This window comes from Gadus morhua, chromosome 3 (assembly GCF_902167405.1).
Source record: "Gadus morhua chromosome 3, gadMor3.0, whole genome shotgun sequence".
Lineage (NCBI taxonomy): Eukaryota > Metazoa > Chordata > Actinopteri > Gadiformes > Gadidae > Gadus > Gadus morhua.
The window spans coordinates 6274106-6285352 of record NC_044050.1 but is presented as its reverse complement, the minus strand read 5'-3'; the positions used below and the strand labels follow the sequence as shown (position 1 = coordinate 6285352).

The window sequence follows — 11247 nt, the reverse complement described above, 5'->3', positions numbered from 1 at the left end:
CGGGAATGCGCGAGCGTGGCGGGGCTGCAGAGCGGCCGCTGCTGCCCCTCTCCCGCGAGGCTGGCGGGGGACGAGTGCGGCTCTGAAGCGGGCAGGGGGCAGTGTGTGTCCATCGCGGCCGACACCCGGCGCCACGGGCCCCAGTACCCCCACGAAGGGCGCGACGACCGGGAGCGCTGGCCGCTGAGGTTCTTCAACCAGACGTGCCAGTGCATCGGGAACTTTAGCGGCCACAGCTGTGGCGGCTGCCGTCACGGGCTCACCGGGACCGGCTGCGACCAGAGAGTATCAGTCGGTGAGCGGAGGGCCCGGAGGACCAACTCAAACACTTTTACTATGCAATGTTTTAAGTGCTTAAAGCAGCACTGTCTAAATAATAAACCTAGTCCACCCGCGGCTAAATCACGGCCAGGAATAATTTCTTGCAAAATAAATTAGCACAAACAGGTGATCCAATCGAATTCTTCACAAAGCAAACAAGGTGCAAATCTCGGTTCATATTTGTAGCGTGGCCCAAAAAACAAATAGAATCACGTGATTTAAAAGGAGGTGTATTTATTCATTTTCTGCTAGACTCTGCTAGTCTATTTTAAAGGCTGCTGTGGAAAGGTGTCACACTGGTGGTTGCATCCAGAAAAAAAACAATAGCTAAAGTCAGTAAATCCATTTAGAAAATACAATGAGGTGTGGGACCGCTCTCTGTCCCTCTCCATCTCTCCAGTGAGGAGGAACGTGATGCAGCTGAGCTCTGCTGAGAAGCAAGCCTTTGTGAGCGCCTTGGACCAGGCAAAGAGGACCGTGCACCCAGAGCTGGTCATCAGCACAAGACGGTAATTTACAGCCGAGAACATGGTACTACAAAGATGAAAACCAATCTCCAGTTTGTAGTACCGTGTTCTGCACGTTAGAAGACTCCCAGGGGAGTTAAAAACACATGGTCATATAAATGATGTATCCATTCCATGTTGCAAGATTACCAAGCATGTTCGTTCACCCTCAAGCTCTACCACAGTTGCAGTGCTGTGTCGGTAAAGGAAGGGCTGAGGTCAGTCTTGTTACCTCAACCCCCTTGTTGCCTCAGTTAAAAGGGAGAGGTTTTAAAAGAGGTGGAAGCGAGCTCGGAGCATGGTTATAGGTCGGTTTCAAAATAGGTTGCGGGAAAGGTGACATATTATGTCACAAGTGGGCTTGTCCACCTACATGTGTGCTGGATAGATCAGTCTACCAGCCTACCCAGTGGACTGCAGCAAACATTGCTCATCTATCCAGCACACATCTAGGTGGACACGGCCACTTGTGATGTCAGAAGAGGCAGATTTTCAAAGCGGCTTGTAGCGGCTAATCACGCTCACACGTGGTGGTGTAATATGTCACCTTTAAATAATGAGTATTTAGGTCACGGCCACTCGAGAATCATCCAGAAGAAAGCGATCACCCCTAAAGACTGACATGTGTTTAATGTCTTAAAGGGCCACTATATAACAACCATGTGACCGCTGTGTTAATAGTCACACGAGCCGGGCGCTTTGCTTGGTGCGACTATTGGTAACTTTACCTTACTCACTCAGCTTGTGACTCCAAGGGGCCAAATGGTTGACTTTATATTCACATCAGAATTATAGTACAAAATTAGGAAACAAAGTGCACACAGTTTATATGGCAGTCTTCCCCCGGCTTTCTTAAGGTACCCAGAGGTGTTGGGGCCCGACGGCAACCAGCCCCAGTTTGAGAACATCTCCATCTACAACTACTTTGTGTGGAGCCACTATTACTCAGCCAGCAAGACGTACCTGGGGCCCGGGGAGGCCAGCTTCGGAGGGGTTGACTTCTCCCACGAGGGACCCGGCTTCCTCACCTGGCACCGCTTCCACCTGCTGCAGCTGGAGAGAGACATGCAGGTGGGTGAGGAGGGGGGGAAGAGAGACATGCAGGTGGGTGAGGAGGGGGGGGAGAGAGACATGCAGGTGGGTGAGGAGGGGGGGGGAGAGAGACATGCAGGTGGGTGAGGAGGGGGGAGAGAGAGACATGCAAGTGGGTGAGGAGGGGGGGGGGAGAGAGACGTGCAGGTGATGAGGAGGGGGGGGGGGAGAGAAACATGCAAGTGGGTGAGGAGGGGGGGGGAGAGAGACATGCAGGTGGGTGAGGGGGGGGGGGGGAGAGACATGCAGGTGGGTGAGGAGGGGGGAGAGAGAGACATGCAGGTGGGTGAGGAGGGGGGAGAGAGAGACATGCAGGTGGGTGAGGAGGGGGGGGAGAGAGACATGCAGGTGGGTGAGGAGGGGGGAGAGAGAGACATGCAGGTGGGTGAGGGGGGGGGGGGGAGAGAGACATGCAGGTGGGTGAGGAGGGGGGAGAGAGAGACATGCAAGTGGATGAGGAGGGGGGGGGAGAGAGACATGCAGGTGATGAGGAGGGGGGGGAGAGAGGCGTGCAGGTGGGAGGGGGAGAGAGTGACATGCAGGTGGGTGAGATGGGGGGGGAGGGACACACGCAGGTAGGAGGGGAGGAGAGAGACATGCAGGTAGGTGGTCAGGGGGGGAGAGAGACATGGAGGTGGGTGGGAGGGAGGAGGGGGAGGGAGGAGTGGGGGGTGCAAAGGCTTGATGTCGATGAAGGAGGAGCAGTGGATGAAGAACAGAAAAACTGATCAGAGGAAGGTAAGGAAGGAAGGTGGATGGAAAGGGATCAGAGGAGAAAGGAAGAACGAGGGAAGGAAGGAAGGAAGGAAGGAAGGAAGGAAGGAAGGAAGGAAGGAAGGAAGGAAGGAAGGAAGGAAACGAGAAAGGAAACAACCTGGGAGGATACGATTATTTTACTGGAACTTGATAGAGAACAGGAAAAAAGAATGGAAGGAAAAAAATTGTGAGAGAGGGAAGGGAAAAGGGAGGGCGGGTAGGACAACGCACGAGAGAAAGGTCACATCAACATGTCTACACACAGTCAGGTGAAAAGATATGAGTGTCATCCAATGCATTAGTACAATGCATAGAACAACATCCACATGAAGACCCCCTCCTCTCCGTGTGTCCTCGTCCCCCCAGGCCATGCTGAGGGACCCCAGCTTCGCTCTGCCCTATTGGAACTTTGCCACCGGGGGCAGCGTGTGTGACGTCTGCACCGACGAGCTACTGGGGGCGCGGAGCCGCTCCGACCGCGGGGCCCTGAGCCCCAACTCAGTGTTCTCCCGCTGGAGGGTGGTCTGCGAGGGCCTGGACGACTACGAGACGCTGGGGACCGTCTGCAACAGTGAGGACCACACACACACAAAGGCACACAGACACACACACACACACACACACACACACACACACACACACACACACACACACACACACACACACACACACACACACACACACTGTAAAACTTAGGCCCCGTTCACACAAAGCCGAAACGGGCGAAACCGTTACGGTTTCGATCTATCCGGTTTCGAAATATCTCCGTAAAGACGAAGCCAAGCGAAACCGGGTAGATCTGTAGAAACGCTGTAGTACACATTCCAGGCCCATAAGGGGCGCTACTTCTGGTACAGAAATCCAGAAGAAATGAAATAAGAAGAAGAGGCGAGCATGCGCATAAAGGCATAGGCATAAAGGCTGCCCTTATGCGCAGGCTCGCATGTGATTTCTGAGACTCCGCGGGCTTAAGAGCCATTGGCTAGGAGGTCGAGGGGTGGGGTGATGACGTCATGGTTTGCGGTTTCAGTCGGTTTCAGGCGTACACACGAATCCAAAACGAAACCGGGTAGATTTGAAACCACCTCCGAGGGTGGTTTCAGAAGTTTGCGGTTTCGGTCAGCGGATTCGCCGGCTTCGTGTGTACGGAAGGCCGAACCGTACAAGACCTTTGCGGTTTCGCCATGAAATCGGCTTCGTGTGAACGGGGCCTTAATGTAATCTAAGGCCCTGTCCACACGGAGCCGATTTTTTCGGTGAAACCTCATGAGTCTTGTAAGTTTCGGCTGAATGTCCAGACGGATCCGGGGATCCGGTGCCCTAAACCAAACTTTTTTGAAACCATGTCCAAAGGTGGATTCAAATATATCCGGACCTTATTTACTAATTGTACATTCAAAAGTATTTCTGCTTCAGTATTTTTTTTAGTATTTCTGATTCTCCTCGTGTTTGTATACAGCGTGCAGGCTTTATGCGCGCAGGCTTGATGCGCTCCACTTCTTTTTCGAGAACCAGCGCCTTGAATAATTACTACAGCGTTTCTACAGATTTTCCTGAAACACAGCAAAGGAAAACGGAGGGGAAAAGGTCATTTTCGCCCGTCTGGACGGGGCCTGTTCTTCTCAGACTGTATGTTTGTAAACAGCGCTTCTTCTTCTTCTTCTTCTTCTTCTTCTTCTTCTTCTTCTTGCTGGAGTTCTGTAGCAGAAGCAGCACCCCTTATGGGCCTGGAATGTGTACCACAGCGTTTCTACAGCTCCATGCAGTTTTGCAACTCCGTCTTTACAGAGATATTCCTGAACCGCATTTCGAAAACAGATTGTTTTTGCCCGTGTGGACGGGGCCTAACTGTAATCTACTGTATTTAGGTTTAAAGGGGTAGTTCGGAATTTTGGACATAGTGCCTGATTCCCAAGTTAGCCTTGGTGTCTTTTTCATTGGAGACAATTTTCAACACATTTCATTCAGTCCTTCTAGTTGCAGAGTTTGCTCGTGCTAGACTAGCGCACGGCAACGGGCAATACTAGCCTGCTAATAAAACAGTCTTACCCACTCCACAGTACACCCGAGGCAAATAAACTATAACGCCAGACGGTCGATGTAAATGTCTGTGTTGATAGAATAATGTTAGAAATAAAACCAACCTTGCAATGCATTGCATTTTGAGGGACTTGTGTTATATTCCTGGTAGTAGGCTACGGCAGCGGCAGCAGAGTACTGTGAAGTGGGTAAGAATGTTTTAATAGCAGGCTAGCATTGCCCGTTGCTGTGCGCTAGCCTAGTACGAGCGAACTCTGATACTAGAAGGACTTAATGAAATGTGTTAAAAACTGTCTCCAATGATAAAGAACATCAAGGCTAACTTGGGAATCAGGCCCTATGTCCAAAATTCCGAACTACCCCTTTAACATTACAATGCTGAGAATGGCGGTGCATTGGGGGAGTCTTCAACCATTCGACCAGTCAATGTGTTAATTTACAGCCATATACTGTACATTGCAAAGAATCTTGGGAAATAACGTTGGCCTTGTTTTTTACATTTTATCTTAAAAAAGTTTTACAATGCACAGACAAACACACAAAGCTTTGATGCTCACAAAACAAACCTAAATCATCTTGACTCAAAAAAGATCATGATAATTTATCTCCTAAAGGTTGCATATTTGACCTAAAACCTAATTCTAATCAAACAATGTCCTTTTTGTTTGTTGACTCTGTTTTGTCTTTCATGTTCTAGCCATCTGCACTACAACAACGCATCACAAAGATATACAGACTACACACACGATAAACACACGCACGCACGCACGCACGCACGCACGCACGCACGCACGCACGCACGCACGCACGCACACACACACACACACACACACACACACACACACCTAGCTAGTTTTAACTGCGATAGGGGGTGAGCTGATCGAGACTGGGGCCTGAAGCGCATAAGGAAAAGGGCAAACAGCTCGTAGAGAGAGCGTGCGGAACATCATCAGGTTTATCTAATGCGCTGCAGCTGTTGACGAGCATTAAGAGGCGGCGTCCTGCTCCAAAGTCAGGGGCTCCTTCCTTCAAGTACCCCGCCTCTGGAGGTGCATTCCAAGTTTACTCCATCAGAGGAGGAATGCTCGTTTGAACTTTTTACTCTACATTTTCAATCCATTTTCAGTTATCAGAGCACTGACAGCAGAGCACTGAACTGTGTCTACGTCTCAAAAGAAAGCGCTGTTCATCTTTGAATCGGTTTTTTTCTTCTAGTTCAGATAAAACTATTTCGATTGCTACACATTCATGGCCGCCTCCGTTTTATTTTCCTTTTGGGAGAGGCATTCAAGAGGCCTGAGGCCAGACGGATCTACAGAGAGAATCTAATGCACACTGTGTTTTGTCTTACAAGACTAGTCTAGCACAGTGTGTGTGTGTGTGGGGGGTTATGGTCACTGAGAGTAGGGTCATTTACACTGTGTATGGTGTGCTTTTGTGTGGTAGGAGCTATGCACAGGGTCCTTTCAGATGAGAGATTGGATCACTCACTCAATTATGACCCCCTTTCAGGTTTTTTATATACTCAGTGGTGTAGACAATTGAATGCACCTTAAAGTTAACGATTGTGCCAGTTGAAATCCTTCTTATTTTGTGTTTTGTGCAGACACAAAAAAGTAAAAAAAACAATGTGGGCCCTTATGGCAATACATTGTATATTGAGAGTTGAGAGCTAATTCAAAGAGCATCAAAGTAACCAGTGTGATTGTACTCCATCTCTTTAATCCCTTTACGGAGTCATGAGTGACTGTTATTCTGTGTTTCCTACACACAGTTCCTTACATGGGGATGTGGGGCTGCCTAATTTGTGCATGTTTCGGTGGATGTAACAAACCTAGACGTCTTCTGGTTCCTGTGATCAAAGAGAATATTATTTCAACTGACAACTCAGTTATCTTTGTGTGTGTGTGTGTGTGTGTGTGTGTGTGTGTGTGTGTGTGTGTGTGTGTGTGTGTGTGTGTGTGTGTGTGTGTGTGTGTGTGTGTGTGTGTGTGTGTGTGTGTACTGTGTGCACCAAAGAAGAGAGAAGTAAAAGACAGGATATGCGGACGATTAGTTTAATTGGTGCAACACCTAAAAAAGGTAGTTAGATATTTTTTCCCTCCCTGTTGATTGATCTATGCACAGCAAAGGCAAGTTTACCAGTACTGCGTTTTCAGAGGTCCACAATTGCGATCTAGTTAGAAGGTATCGCCACAATAGAATGCATTCTTCTGAGAAAATATACATACATAAATATACATTTTAGGACAAGAAAGGTGTTTCACGCGGCATTACTCTGCGGAACGTTGGCGCCACCTTGTGGCAGTAAGGTCGAGGAACATCGGAGAAGCGTTACGTTCAGCAGAAGGTTACCATTTGCGATCATAGAATTTCCTAATTTCTTTATCAACGTTTGACCCGTTATGATTCCTTCTCCCCTGCAGGCACAGAGAGCAGCCCCATAAGGAGGAACCCTGCGGGGAACACAGCCCGGCCCATGGTCCAGCGACTGCCAAAGCCCCAGGACGTAGTGGACTGCCTGGAGCTAAACACCTTTGACACCCCTCCGTACTACTCCACCTCCTCCGGGAGCTTCAGGAACACCCTCGAAGGTGGGGGGGGGGGGTTGCAATGTCCAAATCAGCCTCAATTGAAAAGCACACAATTGGAGGTCCTATAGATCTCTCAATCAGATGAAAAGGGAAAATTCAATAATAATGTACTGGCTAGCGGTTACATCTCCCAGACTGAAGGTGATGGGTTCCTTCCCCACATCCTCACAGCCTACTTGTAGGCATCCTCAGAGTATTGGACCGGGGTATCTTCTTGTGAATCAGAAATACATCTGATTATGAATAGTAATGAAGACATTCCTAAAACTTGTTGGTCTTATCATGGTTATGGGGCTGTCTGGCCTCGCCCCTCATCATCATCATCATCATCATCATTGCTTCACTTCCTCTTTCCCTCTCTTAGGCTACAGTGCCCCCAAGGGGATGTACGACCCGGCGGTCCGCAGCCTCCACAACCTGGCCCACCTGTTCCTGAACGGCACGGGGGGACAGACCCACCTGTCCCCCAATGACCCCGTCTTTGTCCTGCTGCACACCTTCACCGACGCCGTCTTCGACGAGTGGCTCCGGAGACACAGTCATGGTACAGGAAACAGTCACCTGGACGTGTGGGCGTCATTCATGGTGGTGTCAGGATAATTGGGTTTCACATTCTTCCTCCTCATCCTCATCCTCCTCATCATCATCTTGTTCTTAAACCATCATAATGATGAACTAAAAAAGAGGATTAGTGTATACTAGGAATATGTTCTGAATTAATCCCAGTATATATATATTTATATATTATGTATCTAAATACATCATATTTGCAACATCATTTGAATATTAAGTTATCATTCAACTACAAAGTCCGATTTTTTATGAAGGCTTGAGTAGGTGTAATTAAAAAATTAAAGTTTGAAATGTGATCTCAAATACATTCTGTCATGCAGACTAATTTAAAACCAAAAGGAACCAGGTTATTTACTCTGAATCTTCAGAAGTGTAGAGAATTCTCATGTTGGCTTTCTTTAGCGAGCCTTTTAAGGGTGGGTGCGGTTTAGAGAGAGTAGGCAGAGATGAGGAGCTGAGTTTTTATTCCTAAATTTAGATTGGTGCTAGGTGAAATCACAAGTCTTGCATATTGTATCTTTAAGTGCACACACACACACACACACACACACACACACACACACACACACACACACACACACACACACACACACTCACACACACACCCACAAACTCACACGCATGCACGCACACACACACACACACACAGACACACACACACGCAATAATGCGCACAAAAACACCCACCCACACTCCTGTGGAGGCTGGGTGCTTATGTCTCTGCTGACTCCCAGCTGTGCTGGTGTATCCTGAGGAGGACGCGCCCATCGGTCACAACAGCAGGTTCAACATGGTGCCGTTCTGGCCTCCCGTCACCAACCTCCAGATGTTCGTCTCCGCCCCAGAAAGCCTGGGGTACTCCTACGAAGTGGAGTGGCCTAGTGAGTGGCACACACACACACACACACACACACACACACACACACACACACACACACACACACACACACACACACACACACACACACACACACACACACACACAAAAACACAAACACACCTTTGTTAACGTTTTCAATGGCTCCTCTTCCCCAGCCCGTGCCTACTCGCTGTACGACATCCTCACCATAGCAATTGTTGTCGGGGTGCTAGTCGTGATGGGGGTGTGCGGGGTGGTGGCGTGCGCCTCCCGCGCCCGCTCCTACCGCTCGCCGGAGGTCCTGGTGCCTCTGCTGGGGGCCGCCTCCCGCCGCTACTCAGAGGACCAGCGCAGGACCGAGAAGCCAGGCGTCTAGACTCCCATCGCCTCCACATACATTGACTCTTTATGTTCATCAGTCGTCTTGCCTAACATAGTTCCATACGTTTGGATCAGGTGAGATGGCTCCTCATGGCGAATGTCGCCTGCTATGAAGGGCCGCAATATCTGTGGCCTCAAATAACCTCTATTTTATATTTTTTTTCTATTTGGAATGTGGATTTGTGTGTTGTTTAATGTTGTCGTAATGTAAAGTTTTGGTTTAGGATTAGTTAGGGGGAGTCTTCTATCGGAGATTATTGAGTGAGATTTGCATTGAACGACTTTCTCTTGAGTTGGAAAGACACACAGCTCTCTTGTCATTGAATTTTTGAGGACACCCCTGGTGACCCCAGGTGAGCCTAGTGCTGGGATCAGGAAACGTTCGTTGGCAGGGCCAGCAAAGTAGCTTTGTATCCAACAAAGAAATGCATGCAAATTCTGTTCAGAATTAAAGTACCTAGTATCTATTTTCTGCCTTGTTGTCAGCCATACGCAATCTCCTCCTACCCTTCCGAGGGGACCCACCTGTGGCATATAACTTTTGCTATTGTTTGTGCTTGACTTTCTTTAACTCCACATTTATCAGAACAGAAATACCCCAGGCATTACTGACCATGTGCCGTGATGCTATGGCTGCATGCATCCACAACTTTGATAACTTCAAGTTCAACTATTGGCAAGACGCGCTCGGATCGTACGCTTACTCACCAAAACCACTCTTGTTTTTAGATGATGTTTTATGCAGTTAGATTCATAACTATGTTAACTATGCTTTCAGATAGTTTTCTAGCTACTTTCTATTATATCCACAAACTTCCTGAAGCAACTTGGAGGAAGTTTGGGCTTTAGTATTAGGGTAGTGTGTTGTGAACTTAGTCCTGCCTCCATGGAGTGCCCTGATCATGAATAAGTCTGTTTGTAATTAATGTTGATAAACTCACCAATACTGCACCTGTATGGACACAGCTTAGGTCATTTCTATTGTATTGGCAAGCCTTTTGCTCAGAAAGTGGAGAGTGAGAGATTGAAAGAAGATGGAAAGAACTGAGATTGAGATGTTAACTTCTCTGTCTGGATGTTGAAACCACAAGAAATTCATGGGGGGGGCGACAATAGAAGGACCTCTATTCCTCCAAGAGGTCCACTGAGAGATTCTTGGTGGTAGAGGAGACCGGGTAAAATACAGAAACAGCCGTGACATTCTAAAGAAGGAATTATGTGTGCAAAAGGATAGAGAGAAAATTTAGAATTAGGAGACTTGCAAACCCAGTGTGTGAGTGAAGGAGCAGGCTGATGAGAGGGCTGTAGGGGTGGAAGGGCTGTCTGCTGTGATCCAAGTCTAACAGAGAGCAGGGAAGCTCAGGGATCGGAAGGAGGCGTAGCGAGACATGAACTCAGTGCTGTGGATAGCTGACACCTAGCACAAGATGCTGGGTGTGTGTGTGGAGCGGGAGGGTTTGAGCAAAGTTAGTGATGCCGCGGGTATGTGGTATAAAGAATGTTGGAGAAGACTGAAGTACAGGAATGGTAAGTATACACATATCAAATGAGAAAATTAAGGATAATCCCAACCAGATTGTTACACAAAGACTCCAACAAAGACTTCTTTGTCTTTGTCGGATTGCCTTTTAAATGACTCAATTATATATAGCTAAAACCAATGCGTGAAAATGGGAGATAGAGAGAAAAAAGCTCTCTTATAATGAAAACTGCAAGTACCTGCAGCTTTCCCATAAATCCCCCCCCCCAAACACACACACACACACACACACACACACACACACACACACACACACACACACACACACACACACACACACACACACACACACACACACACACACACACACACATACAACAAAGCAGGACCCAAAGAATTTCCCTTTTATTTTCTCTTCTTTCTCTTAAAATATTCCTCCATGCCAACCTCTAGGCAGCCAATTGTTCATTGGAGTAGGATAAGACGGTCTGTGGTGGCTGGCATTCAGTGGAGCTCCGGGGTAGAGCAGATGGCTTTGTATAACATGAAGACACCACAGCGGCTCCCTCGGAGGCTCCCTCTCCCTAAACAACATGTTCGTGTTCAATGGTATTTTTTATTGTCATATTGCCCACGTGGTTCACT

General features: G+C 48.1%; 1 protein-coding gene across 1 annotated transcript in view; it reads left to right on the top strand.

Annotated features, from left to right (window-relative positions):
- The window catches only part of LOC115539688 (5,6-dihydroxyindole-2-carboxylic acid oxidase), a 10609-nt gene extending 1020 nt beyond the window's left edge, over window positions 1-9589 (top strand). Inside the window, exons 2-9 of the mRNA XM_030350442.1 lie at window positions 1-295; window positions 722-830; window positions 1685-1898; window positions 3042-3246; window positions 7142-7309; window positions 7674-7853; window positions 8617-8763; window positions 8918-9589. The exon at window positions 1-295 is cut by the window's left edge and continues 79 nt beyond it. Coding sequence (XP_030206302.1) covers window positions 1-295; window positions 722-830; window positions 1685-1898; window positions 3042-3246; window positions 7142-7309; window positions 7674-7853; window positions 8617-8763; window positions 8918-9117 — 1518 coding nt within the window. The 3' untranslated portion in view covers window positions 9118-9589. The remainder of the gene's footprint in view (window positions 296-721; window positions 831-1684; window positions 1899-3041; window positions 3247-7141; window positions 7310-7673; window positions 7854-8616; window positions 8764-8917) is intronic.
- The last annotated feature ends 1658 nt before the right edge of the window (window positions 9590-11247 follow it).